This window comes from Macaca mulatta, chromosome 7 (genome assembly GCF_049350105.2).
Source record: "Macaca mulatta isolate MMU2019108-1 chromosome 7, T2T-MMU8v2.0, whole genome shotgun sequence".
NCBI classification, from domain to species: domain Eukaryota; kingdom Metazoa; phylum Chordata; class Mammalia; order Primates; family Cercopithecidae; genus Macaca; species Macaca mulatta.
The window spans coordinates 90,967,544-90,986,202 of NC_133412.1; the positions used below are offsets into that span (position 1 = coordinate 90,967,544).

The 18,659-nt window shown below is 38.7% G+C and overlaps 1 protein-coding gene across 1 annotated transcript in view; it reads left to right on the forward strand.

Moving 5' to 3' along the window:
• ASB7 (ankyrin repeat and SOCS box containing 7) overlaps window positions 1–18,659 on the forward strand; it is a 47,016-nt gene that overhangs the window by 585 nt on the left and 27,772 nt on the right. The window contains 2 exon segments of the mRNA NM_001266289.2: window positions 6,393–6,514; window positions 8,815–9,076. Of these exon segments, the coding sequence (NP_001253218.1) occupies window positions 8,866–9,076 (211 nt within the window). The 5' untranslated portion in view covers window positions 6,393–6,514; window positions 8,815–8,865.

Consider the following 18,659-nt stretch of genomic DNA (forward strand, 5'->3'; position numbering starts at 1 on the left):
CCACTGTTTATTCCTGGCCCCTACCTCATTAAGCAGTGGTTTATTTTCAGGGTGGTTGCCTGGGAATGCAACCTTTTCTAGCCCCCCCACCCCCAGTTTCCCAGGAAAAATAAAAACATTAGCCGTGCCTGATCCTTAACATTTTATAACTTCTCTACTCAGTAACGTATTTTCCCACTTTCTCTCTGTACAGTGTGTTTCTGTGTTTTTCATTATCTTTTGGTACACTGTGCCATTTACTCTGCTCTGAGGCTTTGAGACCTTTTTGTAGCTACCCTCCCTTCCTTACTCTCATAGGAATTCCTCAATTCCTTGTTAATTGCTTGTTAATTCTGAACGACTTTCGTTTTTAATTAAACCACAATTTACTGTTTTCCCCCTTATTCTTTCCTATCACCTTTCTTCTACCAGCATCAGAAAAATCTTTTGAGTTATCGAACTGACATCGATTTGGTAGAGAAAGGTAAATTATTGGCCTGAGATTTATGAGTTTCAGAAAATAATTTGATTTTATTTCCTACTAGAAAGCCAACCTGTGTACCTTAAGAGTGTGAATGGTATGAAGGCAACATTATTACCCTGAAGCACTTAGGCGTAATTAACTCTTTGGGCTTTCTGTGTGTTTGTGTGTGACAAATGTGGATGGGCTTTGAAACTTATAAAGATACAAACAATGTTTGTTACACCTCAGATTTTCTAGAAGAGCTTTTAAAAATTTACACAATATCTTATTAATCATTTGACTCAGGATTTTAAAAACAAAGGAACCTTTTGGTGTGTTTACATATCTGGGTCTTAATTTTAGCACTCTATAAAAAAGATTTATCTTTCTAAAACCTTTACATAGAGTTTGCTAGATTGAAATTTAGGCATCCAATTCATGTGATCACATTTCTTCTGCCATATTTTGTTGTTGCTTCTGAATATGCACTGAAAGTAAACTTAGGACGTTAGTGTAATTCCTAAAAAGGGGATATAAGCATGAAAATTATACAAGGTTTAATTCCAAAATTAGCCAAATGAATGACTTTTCTAACGTCCAGTAGCAAAAGTATAAAGTGACTTGTTAATCTGAGTTATTTTAATATCCCAGATTGTTTAGGGAATTTTTGTTACAAGGAGAAGTACTTAAAATAGCAGAAGTTAATATTTTTGATTTCCTATGTTCCACTGGACTTTCTGCCTTCCACAAAAAGAAATTAGCATCTTTACTGATTCTGTTAATTCTCAAGACATAGCTAAAGACGTTTTTAAGGGGATCTGCGGTATACATATTCTTGAGACATGGAACTGCATGCTAAAAGAAGAGATTCTAGGGAATAGGATTTAGAATCAGTATCTACCAATGACTGTTCCCTGATGAATACTTAGGGCAGCTTTTGTATGTATATGTGGGGAATCAGGAGTACTTGACTATGTCATTTCAGTAAAAGCTAAGCAGAAATCTTTAAAGGCTAATTTTTATTATGTAAGTATGGAAGTTGCCAGGGAGATGGCCTAATGATTACTTCAGAACTTTTAAAAAATGCTAAAATATTTGAAGCATGTTTTAAAGATCAAAATGAAGTACTGTGTTTTGTATTCAAGCCTCTCAGTTAAATATTTTTTCAGCTTTAGATTTAACTCTAGGATGCTTTCATTTCTAAGAAGTAGTTTCACCTGAGATGGTAAGGGAGGGAGTCTGTGGCTATTCCAGTATATAAGGTAAGAGAGAAGAGGGCTTTACTCTGACTCTCAGCCAGTTCATTCTCATTGCTTAAATAGTATTGGATCATCTCATTTTTTAATGGTTTTTCTAAGATTAGGGAATATATATAAATTGTCAACATCTGTCATGTTTCTAATATCAGAATGATTGAGAGAGTTTTGTCTAGATTATACCAGACATTTAGAATATTTAATTTGGGTATTTATTTACCAACATGGCTAGTTAGGTAGCTTACATTTTTTAACCTGGCAGTTAGCTTTGTATTAATTCTATTGCCAATCATGTGGCTTTAAAAAAGTCCAATTTATTTGGTCACCAAATATAGATTTATAATCATGTAGTGCGAATAATTGATTTTAATTGAAGATATACAACGATGCATCTTTAGTATACTGTGGCCAGTACTTACATTCTTTACACATAAAGTGATGTCATTTACAATTATTTAATACTGTGACGCATACAATATTTCTTTAATTCGTTCATGTTTAACTTTGGTGACACAGAGATACACCTCATCCCTAAAAGGTCTAAAGCCAGATATCATTTATATTGGCATATCTGTTACCTGACTTGCAGCCTTCCATTTCATAATCAACTGAATGCACTTCTTATGTAGGATGATTGTCTCCTTTCTTGCAAACTTTCTAGGAACTGACACAGGCTGCAAAGATGGTGTTGGCAGACCTGGGTTAATAGGATAATATTGACAGGACCTCATTGTTATAATACTTGTGATTTAAGCTTTGAGTTGGGTCTGGATAAGTGAATTCTAAAATTTCTTCTGTTGCTTCATCCACACTTCATGAAAGTTACTGGTTTCTCTGCTGGAATTTATGTGAGTCATGGATAAGTTGTGCATGGTAATAAACCCTTATGTTATATGGTGGCCCAGTAATTTGGAGGAAATACTAATGCCTTTATTTGTTTTGGAACATAACCACTATGCTATATTTTGTTGAGTGTTACTGAAATAACACTTCTACTTTATTTTGGGTTCCAGGCTCCTGATCCTATTAGCAGAGCTTGTGAACAGGCGTCTCAGCCATGTTCTCCATTTTGGTAGGGCCGTGTAGTGTTTTCACATCCGTCTTCCCTCTTAGATCTTGTGAATGTGAACCATTGAAGGATTTTTTTTTTCCTCAGACCCAGTGTCATTGGAGTTGCTGATTGCATTTATTTTCTTAGCAGCGTGTATTTTTGTTTACTTTGCAAAGAAATGCTTATTTCTTTCTTTGAGCAGCAAGCCAATATCTTGTTTCTAAGTTTATGTGACATTGGAAAGCACAGTTCAGTTTACATCACTTAATCAAAACTGTGGACTTTTAATGATAATAATATGCAAAAAGTCATTAATGTCTAATCATTTATGCTGAAGGAAATTTGGGAAATATGGTCAAATTTGGTGAAGGTTTTGTAACTTTGGACAGGTCTTAAGCATATTTTGTTTTATGTTTATTTTATTCTTCACTCTGTTCTATCAGTATAGACTTTTAACTGTGTGAAGCAAGAAGTTTTGGGTTTAAATGAACTACACTTGACATCTATGTGGAAATTAGATGGTAATGTATTTGAATTTCTAAATTAGTAGTTTTTAATATGGTCAGTAGTACTAAAGCTTGGAGCCTAGATTGTTTTATTTTGACCCCGAGTGGAAAAGAAAGTCTTCCTTGTTTGTATGCTTTTTTTTTCCTTCTGATTGAAGCCTAGAATAGAATTTCTAAAGATCATACCCTCAGAGTATCAGTAGCTCCTGAGTCCACAAAAGCTTAACTGAACATACATAACTTAGAAAATTACCTCCTGGCTGGGCACAATGGCTCACACCTGTAATCCCAGCACTTTGGGAGGCTAAGGCGGTGGATCAGGAGGTCAAGAGATTGAGATCATCCTGGCCAACATGGTGAAACCCCATCTCTACTAAAAACACAAGAATTAGCCGGGCGTGGTGGCTCGCACCTGTAGTCCCAGCTACTCGGGAGGCTGAGACAGGAGAATCGCTTGAACCCTGAAGGCAGAGGTTGCAGTGAGCCAGGATCATACCACTGCACTCCAGCCTGGCGATAGAGCGAGCCTCCGTCTCAAAAAAAAAAAAAAAAAAAAAAAAACCAGAAAATTACTTCCTTTGCTATATTCGTTTTTTATTTTATAGGTGACTTCCGTGAGCTATCCGTTTTTTAGTAAACTCCCTGAGGGAAAATAGACTTTCTTCTATTCTCATCTCTGGACTTCCTCTGTCGTTTTTTAATAGACATCTTTCCCACTGGATATTGTGTTTGCTTTTCAGCTCCATGGTCTTGTCTTCATTTATACACATGTGACTAGCCCTACTCTGTCAGGCGCAGCTCTCATAAAGTAATACCAAGAGGAAATTACTTGTTCATGCTTTTGACTATTTGGGGGTCTTTTATAATAAATTATTGTCTGTCACAATTCAAAGCAGTGCACTGACAGGGATCATGTGTGCATGACTTGTGTGTATGTTTTTTTCTGGTAAACACTGATGCACTAGTACATGCAGGGAGTACTTTTTTGGTTTAAACCTGTGGTTATTGTTTATAGCACTTGGTATTTTCAGAAAAGAGAAAAATAATCTTAGAATGTCTGGGATTTTTAAAAATTCATTTTAAGTATGCAGAACTCTATTGTAATACCACCTGGAGGTGCTACCTGTGGCCAGACCCTATCACTGTGCCAAGTACTTGTGAAGCATTCCGTAGATATTTGTTTGTTTGACTGAAGGAGCTCGTATGGAATTATCACAAGTTGCTACCGCCTGTGCATCTTTCTTGTGGGGAGAAATAGTTTCGCCACTTCATCTTCTACCACCAGGCCTTCTCTTGATATTATTAATAAATTAACACCATTTCCTATTCTGCTCAGCTCTCATGCCCTCTTCCCTGTCACCTCCAGCTGCCTCCGTGGATGTGGAGATGGGTAGTTGGAAGCCAGCAACAACCACAGGAATTCTTACAGGCTTGAAGCTATATTGGGTCATTTTAACTTCTTATGGGAAGCAAGGGGTGCTGAGGACACACTTAGAAGTGAGAAGTCCAGTAATGTTCACTCTTGAAATGTAGACGTAGCTCATGTGAAAAGTGGTAGCATATTCATTTGTGGCAATGTGTGAGGTTCATCATTGGAGATGTTGATTTGCATTTTAAAATAAAATTTATTATAGGAAAGCTTTGGATTTACAGAAAAATTACAAAGGCAGTACAGAGTTCCTAGATGCTCGACACTCAGTTTCTCATATTAACGTCTTGTATTAACATATATGTTTGTCACCACCTTGAGGAGGGACTATCTATACAAATTATTTGGAATTCTGAACAACAGATGTGTTTCTCCCCCTCTTTATTTATCCAATCAGTTATTTGTATCAGTGTGAACTCTTGGTATCTGCTTTGTACTTTGTCATTTGGTACTATTTTAAGTATTGCTCCAGTTGTTCCCTTTTTGGCTATTGAGGGATCTTTCAGTTGGCTCCTGTGTCCCTTTGACTTCCCCCATCGTGGTGTCTTTCTTTGAGCACCTCCTTGCTTTCTGGCACTGTGCGATGTTCCAGTCTTGGAATCAGCCATTTGTATAAGGATCTTTTTGCATGTTTCACAGCTTGTTTCGTAGGATTTGTTCTGATCCTGTCTGCCTCATTTATTTAGAAATAATAATAGAATTTTAAAACAAATTTTATTTCCAAGAGCAAGTTGGCAAACTCTTTACCTTCCTTGAAGAAGTTTGACAAGGAAAAGTAGATGAGAATAGAAGAAAAGAGAGAAGTGGATATACCAATTTGGATTGGTTGAAAATTCTGGTGTGCAGCTGGCAGGACATACAACTGCCACATGCCAGGTTGCTAAGTGGTCTGACCTTTTCTTGTCTGAAGGTTTAAGTGATGCTCACCCACCATCGGGGGATGGGGTAGTAGTTCTCCCAATACGTAATTCCTTGAGTTTTGTGTGGAAGTCACTTTGTGTCTTTAACCTTGATGGAATTAACAGAGCTGAAATTTAATTGACAAGAAGAATGATCCCTTTTCTTTTAGTTGTAGAGAGAGTTTATTCGGAATTCGCATGGGGAACCTGGCAAGGCTGTTGTTAATGTTTTATCTAGTTTGGTGTATGCATAGAGGAATAACAATTTCAAAGTGATTGACTTGATGCCTTTAGGGCATGTGAAGAAAAAGCATTTAAAGACACAGTCTCCTTTTAGTTGTCACAGATTTTATTTTAACCCAGGCCACCTACTATATTTAATGCACACATATTCTCATTTAAGTCCTGTTTAGAAAGTGCAGGTGACTAATGGTGTCAGTTAAAAAGTAATTCAGATAAAGCAAGTCTGAAACTATATTCTCAGTAGAGGAAAATGAAGAATCTATGTTTGCATCTAAATTCCAAATATGTGATTTATTATTTTTTTTATTTGCTCTTTTTCAAATAGCTGCATTTTGGGGGAAAAATCCTGAAACTAAATTATTTCTTACAGAAAATAACAAGATTATTTTCTTACAGAAATAATAATCTTGTTATTTTCTGTAAGAGTTGATCTGAGTTCTTTCTCTGCTCTACAGATTTATTGTAAAGCCCTGAAGTTTAAATTCATCAAAAGATAGACTGTGCAGACAGCTATGATTATTATTTTAAGGAATTTTCCTATGATTGTTATTTTTATTTGTTTTTAGGTCAAGAAGGCTTTTTTGCTCTGCAAGCTGGACATATTTTGAAGCCCCTCCCCACGATGCTGTATGTGCACAATGGTTATTAGGCAATCCATACATCAGGAGAAGGGACACTCTTCCATAAGGTGAGTTGACTCAGGGTCATTGATCATCTGTGTTGTTCTGGGGGAAAACTCATTTAACTTTTTTACTTCTCTCTTAAATCGGTTAATGTGTACTAAATACACCACTCACTAAAGAAAACCCAGGTTTGTTTTCATATTGTTTCAGTCTTTTTCTTGTGTGGTAGACCTCATTTTAAGTGCCAACATAATCACTTCATTAAAAAGAAAATCTGTTAAGGATGATTGTGAGCATAGTAAGTTTCCATTAGTTCCTTCAGATGGTCTTCAGCATTTTCTGTTATAACTGAGAATAAGCAAAAACCTATTCTGAAAGGATTCTCGTTTTAAAATTTCTGAGAAGGGACAATTTTTGTGAAGGAATTGAGAGAAGAAATAAGAGACAATCTTGTGGTGGGGCGCGGTGGCTCAAGCCTGTAATCCCAGCACTTTGGGAGTGCACATCACGAGGTCAGGAGATCAAGACCATCCTGGCTAACATGGTGAAAACCCGTCTCTACTAAAAATACAAAAAAATTAGCCGGGTGTGATGGCGGGCACCTGTAGTCCCAGCTACTTGGGAGGCTGAGGCAGGAGAATGGCTTGAACCTGGGAGGCGGAGCTTGCAATGAGCCGAGATTGCACCACTGCACTCCAGCTGGGGGACAGAGCAAGACTCTGTCTCAAAAAAAAAAAAAAAAAAAAAAAAAGGAGGCAATCTTCTCTGAGGAAATAGCTATTTGTAGAAGTAGCTTGATATTTTTAAAGTTGAGCACTTAGTCATGATACTTATGAGTAGGTAATGACACCATTTCCTATGTATAAAACAACATAGGATATTTGTATTCTTAAGTTGTAACGATTTAACTTAAGTTAGCCCTAAGTTTACCTTTATACAGTCTATAATAAGTTTTGCAAGATAAATGATTGTTGGTAGCAAGATTATCCTGAGATGTCTAACCTACATATGAGAACAGAAATGTCTTTAAAGGGCTGTATCACACTTGAAAAAATTTTTAGAAACAGAGGCTGCTAGTTAAGAGATGAGTCTAATCTATTCCTTCCAGTTAGCACACCTGGAGTTGCTTTCCAGAAGCTTGTTAGTTTAGTTTGCTGTATGTAGTTAAAAACTTAAAAACACACTAAAAATGTTTTTGTATACACGCGTAAGATGCAACTTTTTACCATTTCACTTTGGACTGTTCCTGTTTCCATAAAGGAGGTCTCATTTTACTTTCTTTAATTTTTGAGGCAGGGTCTTGCTCTGTATCCCAGGCTGGAGTGCAGTGGCACAATCACAGCTCACTGCAGCTTCGATCCAGGCTCAAGTGATCCTCTTGCTTCTACCCGAGTAGCTGGGACTACAGGTGCACACTACTATGCCTGGCTAATTTTTTTATTTTGTATTTTTTTTGTAGAAACAGGGTCTCACTGTGTTGTCCAGGTTGGTCTCGAACTCCTGGGTTCAAGTGATCCCTTCTGCCTTGGCCTCCCAAGGTGCTGGGATTACAGACGTGAGCCACTGTGCCTGGCCAGATATTTCATTCTATATTCGGTTTTAGTACAGTCCTCTTTTCTGAACTATTAGAGAGTATGAGAATTCACTGTACTACTTTTCCTTTCAGTAATTTTATCATGTGGTTAATCACCAGATTGTTTAGATTCTTTTTTTGTTTTTTTTTTTGTGATAGAATTTCACTCTGTTGCCCAGGCTGGAATGCAGTGGTACAATCTCAGCTCACTGAAACCTCCACCTGCCGGGTTCAAGCAATTCTTGTGCCTCAGCCACTCAAATAGCTGGGATTACAGGCATGTGCCACCACACCCAGCTAATTTTTGTGTTTTTGGTAGAGACGGGGTTTCACCATGTTGGCCAGGCTGGTCTCGAACTCCTGGCCTCAAGTGAGCCGCCTGCCTTGGCCTCCTAGAGTGCTAGGATTATAGGAGTGAGCCACTGTGCCTGGCCTGATTGTTTAGATTCTTAAGGTTTTAAAATATATTGTATCATCTTGCTAGTTTGTTTTTTTGTGGGTTTTTTTTTTTTTTTTTTGAGATGGGGTCTTGCTCTGTGGTCCAGACTGGAGTGCAGTGGTGCTGTCATGGCTCACTGCAGCTTTGATCTCCTGGGTTCAGGTAATCCTCCCACCTCAGCTTCCTGAGTTGCTGGGACTATAGGTGTGCACCACCACACCCGGCTAGTAGTATGCACTGTCATTAGTAAGGTTTACTGATTTAGCAAATGGAATGTTCTATAATATTTAATGGACACAGTATCAGGAACCAGCTATTCTAAATTTTACATTTTCTACCTTCTCTTCTTAAAGGCTGTTCCCCGTGACCTAATGAATCCTTTGTAAAAAGTGGACTCAGCTAGGATGTTACACCATCATTGTCGAAGGAACCCTGAACTCCAGGAAGAGTTGCAGATTCAGGCTGCGGTGGCTGCTGGAGATGTCCACACAGTGCGAAAGATGTTAGAACAAGGCTATTCTCCAAATGGCCGAGATGCTAATGGCTGGACTCTGCTTCATTTCTCTGCAGCAAGAGGAAAGGAAAGATGTGTTCGGGTTTTTCTAGAACACGGAGGTGAGTTTTGTAGAAGCAAATCTTTTTCCCCAAGGAGAAGCATAAATTATTTTTGTTTAAAATGTGTCTATGTGTAATTTTTAATGCTTCTTTTCTGTTAATACTCAACATTTTATTCTCTCTCCTTTGTGAAGATTTGCTATAAGTGTGCCTTTTTGTTTAAAACCAGATTGTTTAAAAGATCAGTTTTATGAATGGATTATTTTCGCTGAAACTGTAGTTTCTGTACAGCCAGGTTTGCCCAGGTTATTTCAGCTAAGCAACCTTTCTTCAGGTTGTCCAGTTGCTTTTGTTTCAGAAGCAGAAGTGGCTGTGGTATACTCATAATTAGAGAATTACACAAGTTTCCCCTGTTGATTATTGCTCAAGCATATAGACCGAGCACCAGTCCTTTAAACATCATGGCCTAATGATGTTTAAATCCTTATCTTTTTCTTTTAGATGCTTTCCTTTGTTATTTTAGAGCACTTGTTTTTTCCAGAAACTGTACATAGTTTGTAGGTATACTGTAAGAAGATTGGTTATCTGAGATCTAATTTTGTATAAATATATGCAATTGGAAACTATATTTGACATATTAATGTTTTTGCTTCAAAAAACTGTCCATTCCCATGGTTTTTAAACCAATAATTGTCCAAAACTACTTTCTCCAGTTGAATTTCAACCTACTTTATTTTCCTAGAGATGGATTTTATATATATTTGATCATGTATACCCATATTATCTCTGTAAATTATGGTTGAAAGCAGCTTGGTTGGGGACTCAAATTACATACGTGCCATTCTAGGGCTTTAATTGCTCATTAGAAGTGATTTAGTTTCCTTGCTAAGGTGCACTTTGTTACAAAACTAGCCAAACTTACTTGCATTTTGAGGTGCAGAAAAATGTTGGAAGTTCTAGAATTCTTATGAGGGTCATGTGAATAATATGAATACAAAGGCTAACAGGATGGACTGATTGCAAGGCGTGCTAACACTGAGACTAGGAGTAGCCGTATGGCCCAGGGGCCTTGAAATGGGAACTATATGCCTGAAATAGTTGACCATTGTCAGAACCCAGAAATTCTCTGGCCTGTGCCTACTTTGTAGCTTGTCTTCCATGTAATTTCACCTTATAACACAAAAACCTCAGTTCTGAAGTTGATGAAAGGGAAATAGAAGTGGAATGCCAGGAAAAAGATATGTAAAAAGTAAAAGGTGGGTGTAAAGTCAGAACGGTTAAAATTTTATGCAGGGTTTCATGACATTAAGACCAAGATCAGGGCTCACAATGTTTATTCCACCTAGTCCTGTTGCTTTTCACTTCTGCCAGCCTCACTTTAAAAAAAAGTTAATAAAAAATATTCTGTTATTCAAGTAATACATGAATATTGTCTCTTTCAAACAAAGCAAATCTTCAGTTAAATTACAAATAAAGCCAAAGTCCCCTTTGACTAACCCTAATCCTTGTCCGTCTGCCTCTGTGTGGATGTAACTGGGTATACATTTGGTTTAGTGCTTACCCTTCTAGAGTATTTCCTAACACTATTACATGAACTCATAGAAATTCAGTCATATGGCCAGGCACGGTAGCTCACGCCTGTAATCCTAGCACTTTGGGAGGCCAAGGTGAGTGGATCGCCTGAGGTCAGGAGTTCGAGACCCGCCTGGCCAAGGTGGCGAAACCCCATCTCTACTAAAAATAAAAATTCAGGTGGGCATGGTGGCGGGCGCCTGTGATCCCAGTTACTCAGGAGACTGAGGCAGGAGAATCGCTTGAACCTGGTGGGTGGAGGTTGCAGTGAGCCGAGATCATGCCATTGCACTCCTGTCTGGGCAAAACTGTGAAACTCTGTCTCAAAAAAAAAAAAAAAAAAGAAAAATTCTATGGTATTATGTTGTGCGTGGTTTTTGAACATCAATAATATACTGACTGTGTAATTCTACAACTGTTGTTTTTTATACAACTGACTTAAAGACTTTTTAATAACAGGGGTCTGCAAACTTGTTCTGTAAAAGGCCAGATAGTAAACATGTTAGACTTTGTATGCCATACTGGCTTTTGTAACTACCCAGCTCTGCTGTCATAGCATGGAGGCAGCCACAGATAGTATGTAAATTAATGGGTGTGGCAGTGTTCCAATAAAACTTTATCAAAACCAATGTGGGGTGAAAAAAAGAAAAAAACCAGTGAGGGGCTTAGAGGCTGTAGCAGGGGTGTCCAATCTTTTGACTTCCCTGGGCCACATTGGAAGAAGAATTGTCTTGAGCCACGAATAAAATGTACTAACACTAACAATAGCTGATAAGCTTAAAAAAAAAAAGCGAAAAATTATCATAATGTTTCAAGAAAGTTTATGAATTTGTGTTAGGCTGCATTCAAAGCTGTCCTGGGCTGCAGGTTGACCAGCTTGGGCTAAGTTTCTGAATCTTTCTCTCTATATATGTGTATGTATCTGGTTACATGCAGCATAAGGACATTTTGCTCAATCATGGACCCCATTTACAATGGTGGTCCCATAAAATTATAATACCATGTTTTACTGTACGTTTTCTATGGTTAGGTACACAAATGCCATTGTATTACAGTTGCCTACAGTATTCAGTACAGTAACATGCTGTACAGGCTTGTGGCCTAGGAATGGTAGGCTATATGATATAACCTGGGTGTGTAGTACGCTGTGCCATCTAGGTTTGTGTAAGTGCATTTTATGATGTTCACACAAGAGCGAAATCACCTAACAACCTAGTCCTCAGAATGTATCCCTGTTGTTAAGCAGTATATGACTGTATATCTATATATATTTTAATAGCTTTATTGAGATATAATTCAAATGCTATAGAATTCACTCATTTAAAGTGTACAGTTAATGGCTTTTGGCATATTCATAGAGTTGGATATTCATCACCACAGTCAATTTTAAGACATTTTCATTATCCCCAAAGAAACCTTCTATGGGTTCTATTAATACATATTGATTCACTCTTCTTTTCAGCTGCTGAATATAGTATTGATAAGTATGGATATACTATCATTTGTTTATTCTCTTTTATTTTTTGAGAATGGCTGAAATGTTCACAGCAGGAGATTTTGTTTTTTAAAAGGTAGTGCATACATACATGGTTAAAAAGCAAATTAAAGCTGCTATAGACTGATCAATGAAGGGCAAATCTCTAACTTTTAGCCCCAGTCCCTTACTCTTCTTCCTAAAGGCCATCTCTTTCACTGGTTTCTTTTGTACCATCCAGAGATAGTCTATGCATGTAGGCAGAAATATTTTTCCATTTTCTACCTTGTAGCCAGCTCCCTTTTTTAAACGTTCTGTTCCACCTCTTGGTTTTTTCACATGACAGTTAATTTAGTGATAGTTCCTTATCTGCATAGGACTCTGTCTCAGATTCCATCGTATAGATGTGTAATTTATTTACACTTACTTTCTATTGTTGGACATTTTACGTTTTCATTTTTCTGCTACTAGAAACATTACAGAGAATGTCCTTGACTGATCATCTTACATTATGTGAGAGTTTATTTCTTGACTAAGTGCTAGAAGTGCATTTGCCAAGTCAAAACATTTTTTATGGATATTGGCAAGTTGTCCTCCAAAGAGACTGTCATCATTTTATGTCCTTACTGACAGGGCAGGATAGTACCTGTTTACCTGCCTTTGTAGTGATGTACTACCAGATGGTTTTCTCCTTCCTGGTGTGATATGCCTGCCTCTCTCTCTTTTTTTTTTTTTTTTCTTTGAAAAAATGACATGAGTAACAAACATTGAAAGACTGGGCTTTTTGTCTTATTGATTTGTTGGGATTGTTTATATATTCTCCTTTGTTAACATGTTGCAATATTTTCTCTCTTTTTGTAGTTTGTTTTTCACATTCTTGTTTCTGTTGTTGGGCAAAAGTCTACTTTTTAATGTAGGTGAATTATGGTTTTCTTTAGCCTTATAGTTTGTGCCCTTTGTGTCTTGTTTAGGAAATATACTGCAGGGTCATTATTTGCCTTTATTTTCTTCTAAAATGTTTTATGACATTTAGGTTTTTTATCTGTTCAGAATTGGATTTGGTGTATATGAGGTAGCCTGGTAAAGTTTCACTTTTTTCCCATGAAGATAGCCTAAATCATGCCTTCTTTCTTCATTATCGTGCACTGCTAGGTCAGATGTAAGAGTTTCATATATGTGTGGTTCCATTTCTGAGTTTTTATTTAAAACAACAAATATTTTGGATAAGCCCTATATTTGTTTTTATATAGCACCTCCTACCTGATACCCTTTCCCTAGTAGAATAAGAGTTTCAGAGAGTGTTTCACCTAGTGTATTATGAACCAACTTAGAAAAATTAGTAGAAGAAAACATCTACTGCCCCACTTGCTTATGACCACTTGTGGTGCTTAGGTGTGCTCTGTATTTAGTCTAGTCCTGGCTTGTGACCTCTAGACCAGTGTAGCCAAGTGTGTTTAACCTCTGCACTCCCATGGCTCATAGATGTCATCAGCACAGCACAAGCTGTGTTCGTATTCTCACTACGGTGTTCATTCTAGCAAATGACACCACAGCCTCTGATTGCCATGCCAGGAATCTAGAAACCATCCTTGGTACCTTTTCTTTACCTCCAGTATGACTGATGGCTAAGTCTTATAGATTCTGCCTCCTAAAAAGTTGTCAGATCTTGGCCGGGCGCGGTGGCTCAAGCCTGTAATCCCAGCACTTTGGGAGGCCGAGACGGGCGGATCACGAGGTCAGGAGATCGAGACCATCCTGGCTAACACAGTGAAACCCCGTCTCTACTAAAAAATACAAAAAACTAGCCGGGCGAGGTGGCGGGCGCCTGTAGTCCCAGCTACTCGGGAGGCTGAGGCAGGAGAATGGCGTAAACCCGGGAGGCGGAGCTTGCAGTGAGCCGAGATCGCGCCACTGCACTCCAGCCTGGGTGACAGAGCCAGACTCCGCCTCAAATAAAAAAAAAAAAAAAAAAAAAAAAAAAAAAGTTGTCAGATCTTTTCACTTTCTTTCCCTGGAGATGCTGCCCCATTCTTGGGCCAGGAAACATTCCTCACCAGGACTGTTACAGTGGTCTCTTCCATCCCTGCTTCCAGTCTTGCCCCCTCCCAACCTGTCTCCAAATAATGTGACCTGTTAAAATGGAAATAAAAATATTTCCTTTTAAAAATCCATAATTGGGCCGGGCGCGGTGGCTCAAGCCTGTAGTCCCAGCACTTTGGGAGGCCGAGACGGGTGGATCACGAGGTCAGGAGATCGTGACCATCCTGGCTAACACGGTGAAACCCCGTCTCTACTAAAAAATACAAAAAACTAGCCGGGCGAGGTGGCGGGCGCCTGTAGTCCCAGCTAGTCGGGAGGCTGAGGCCAGAGAATGGCGTAAACCTGGGAGGTGGAGCTTGCAGTGAGCTGAGATCCAGCCACTGCACTCCAGCCTGGGCGACCGAGCGAGACTCCGTCTCAAAAAAAAAAAAAAAAATCCATAATTGGTTTCCCATTTCTCTTACGATGATATTGAAAGTTTATAATGTGATCCACATGGTCCTGCAATGCCTGGCTCCTCTTACCTTTCCAGCTGCAGCTTTGAGCCACAGCCCCTCTGCGTTCTTGCAGAGTCGCTGAGTGCAAAGGTTTTGGCCTGGGACCCTCTTGGATCACTCTTCTACTCACTCCCCACCCCTGCCCCATCACGTTGCTCTGCCTGCTTCTCTCTCAGCTCTCACTGATCCTTTTCTCAGGGAAACCTTCTCTTACCAGCCAGACCAGGTCACCTAGAATCCTTGTATATATCCCTGCTATGTGATACTATTGTTCCCTGTGTAATGTTATCCTTCTGTTATATGATATTATTGTTCCCTGTACTTTTTATTATTACAGCTGTCATGAGCACAATGAATTGTTTTATAGATCTTTATTTAATGTCTATCTTTGATTAGTCTAAAGCTTCTTGAGGGTAGAACCCATATCTGTTTTGCTTCCATCAAGAAAGAGAGCGAAAACTAACACCAATTATCTAAAGTAATTGTTCCTCAGTTTTACAGAGACAAGACTAATCTTTGCTTTTATCAAAAAAGATTGGAAATGGGCTGCCTTTTGGTGGGATTAGGAAGTCGCTTGAATACATCATACATCCCTCACCTCCCACAGGGTCTCCCTGTGTCACCCAGGCTGTGCAGTGGCACACCCAGGAGTGCAGTGGCATAATCATAGCTCACCGCAGCCTCTACCTCCTGGGCTCAAGCTGTCCTCCTGCCTCAGCCATACCTGTTACTTGCAAAACAAGGTAGTTTATCTTTCCTTTCCCTTTCCCTTTCCTTTTCCCTTTCCCTTTCCCTTTCCTTTTCCTTTCCTTTTGAGATGGAGTCTCGGTCTGTCACCCAGGCTGGAGTGCAGTGGCGTGATCTTGGCTCACTGCAACCTCCACCTCCCAAGTTCAAGCGATTCTCCTGCCTTAGCCTTCCGAGTAGGTGGGACTACGGGTGTGTGCCACCACACCCGGCTAATTTTTTTTTTTTTTTTTTTTTTTAGTAGAGATGGGGTTTCGCCATGTTGGCTAGGCTAGTCCCGAACTCCTGATCCCAGGTGATCCACCCACCTCAGCCCCCCAAAGTGCTGGAATTACAGGCATGAGCTACCGCACCTGGCCTCAAAACAATGATTTCTTTAAAACTTTGTGAACTCCAGTCAGATTGGCTCTTCCTGTTAGTAGCTTATTTTGTGGTGCATAGTAAACCAAAAGGAAGTCAAAGATCTCAATAGGGAACAGAGTGAGTGGAAAAGCTCATAAGAAACAAGACTTGACTTTTCACTCTCCCTCACCTTCTCACCCTGCTGTGTGTGTGTGTGTGTGTAGAGACAGAAAGAAAGAACAAGAATTCATATATGTAGATAGACAAGGTGGCCAGTTGATCCCTTATAAACTATGTATTCAGCAAATATTAATTGAGCGCCTAATAGATGCCAGGCCCAGGGCTGGGCCCCAAGATGCAGAAATGAGCAAATATGGGGCTCTCCTTCTGGTACTTCATCATCTGCTGGGGGATAGAGTTATAGCCAACATTTATTGAGGGTTTAGTATATGCCAAATTCCTCACAGCTCTTTTAGGATAGTAAGTATTATCAGTTTTTACATTAAAAATTCTAAGCTGCAGAAGAGTAAGTAATTCACCCAAAGTCATTACTTCATAAGCAGTGGAGCTGGCATTCAAACCATTGTCTTACCTATAATTCTGTATTGCCCCTAAGAAAACAAGGCAGTTCCAAAAGAGTGAATTTAAGTGCCATGTGTAATAAGGTCCTCGCTGTCTGCTGGGGTGGGTGGATGAGTGCAAGGAAGGCTTCCTAGATAAAGCAGGGTTGGAGTGGAAATCTGGAAAGGTGAGGCAAGGATGGAGACTGGAATGATGGAGGTGTGGAATTATTCCAACTCAGGGTACACTACATGTGACGGGTTGAAGGAAAGAAGGAACACTTTTGGTTTTAGGAGCTGAAAAATGTTCAGTAGGATTGGAGCATATCCGGTAATTGTAGGGACATTGGTGAGGTGTCAAAACATTTGACAGAGGAATGGGAGAACAGATTCGTGGTTTAGTAATCTATCTGGTTGTAGTATGTGGACATATCAGAAGGGCGTAAGCCCTAAGGCAAGAAAATTAGCTGGGATGTGAGGTGAGAGTGAAATAAATCAAGAATGACTGAGGTTTTGGCCTGAGGATTAGGAAGATTGTTGTTAATTGAAATAAAGATTAGCAAAGGAACAGGAGTGAAGCTAGCCAGATGCAGTTTATTAAATGGGACATAGGTATCTAATACCAGTCGCTCACCCAACTAGAAATTACTCAAATATATTGATGGGTCACATTTTACTCGTGTTAAATTCAGATACCTGCCTGGTGAAACCATCGACCAGTGATCACACAGAGCTAGCCAAAATCAGAGAAAGAGATTGTCTGTGACCATAGTTTGGGGAAAGCATTGTGACCACAGACAGCCTGGTGGGGAGCGACCACGTGAAGCCACACTTGCTGGCGCTTCTGGAGAAATCCAGTTTTGTTGAGAACATGAGCGAGTTTGAGTTGGGTAACTGACACTACCTATATTCCAAAAGGAAAACACAGTGTGGCTCTCTTTCTAGTTTAATCTAAGCCTGTGCTGTCCATAGCAGGTGTGGTTATTTAAATTTCAGCCAAGTTAATTAAAAAGTTCAGTTCCTCAGACACACTAGCCATGTTTTAAATGTTATGTGTGACAAGTGGCTGCCATATTGGAGAGCACAGTTGTCCTTTGGTGTCTACAGGGGACTGGTTCCAGAACTACCCCCTCAGTGTAACAAAACCACAGATACTCGAGTCCCTGGGAGAAAATGGCATAGTATTTGCATATAACCTACACGTATCTTCCTGTATACTTTAAAATCATCTTTAAACTACTTATAATACCTAACACACTGTAAATGCTGTGTAAGTAGTTATTATACTGTATTGTTTTTTAAAAATGTATTTTTATTGTTGTATTGTTATTTCTAATTTTTTAATCAAATTATTTTTCATCTGTGGTTTGTTGATGCTGTGCTAGGGAACACATGGATATGAAGGACTGACAGTGGAACATTGGCCTGTGCATATAAGTGATATATTCCTGCTTTACTTTCAAGCATCCTGCTTCAAAATGATGAAAACTTAGGGTTTTACAATGGTCCAAAATTATTTGAGTTTTTAAAAACAAATGGGATGCATATAATAGCACATCTGTACAAATCCTGGTAGTCTTTCTGACCAGGTTAGTGTACTGTTAGAATCATAATGGAAGAGTCTCTATTTTAACGGTGGAAATTGTAACAAACTCCTGATTGTCTTCATTTCCCAATTTTGAGTCTTCTAAAAACTCCAAGACCATGCTGGACGTTTCAAGAAAATAATGTTGAAGAGACAATGTCTTAGTGCATTTATTCATCTTCAGATTCAGTGTTTATACAAATTGGCCTGAGGGAAGTTGGCTAAAGATCTAGAAGTTAAGTCTATAAAGCAGATCCCCAGAGGAACCTGAGAAAACCTCTCGATAAAATAGGTAAAATACTTTTGGTGAAACACAGGGAAAAAAGTGAGAGATAAGGGGGTAATCAAATCCACAGAAGAATGGTGAAAAATACTTTTAGCTTTTCAAAAATGAAAGATTTTGCAAATGATAATTCCAAATGTGGTGAAACTGGCACATTGATGGGAATTTACAAGAGTACATTTGGAAAGCAGTTTAGTAGTATGTATTGAAGTCTTAAAAACAGTAGCTTCTCTTGCCAGTATAGAATTTATATTAACTCTATTCATTTAAATTAAGTTTAGTTAATAATTAGATTAAATACAATTCTTTTAACGTGGCCAGAGGAATCAGTCTTAAAAGCAGGAAATATTTTCTATATAAAAGTTTCACCTTACTAAATGTCATGATGTATTGAAAAAAGCCTATCTTTCATTGTATATAATTTTTCAAATGTAGGCATTCTCAACGCATATAGAGAAGCAATTAAGTAATTAGAGTATGGTTACAGCTACGTATAACTTTTTAAAAATGTGTAGAAGAAAAGCTGAAAGTCTATCATCAATG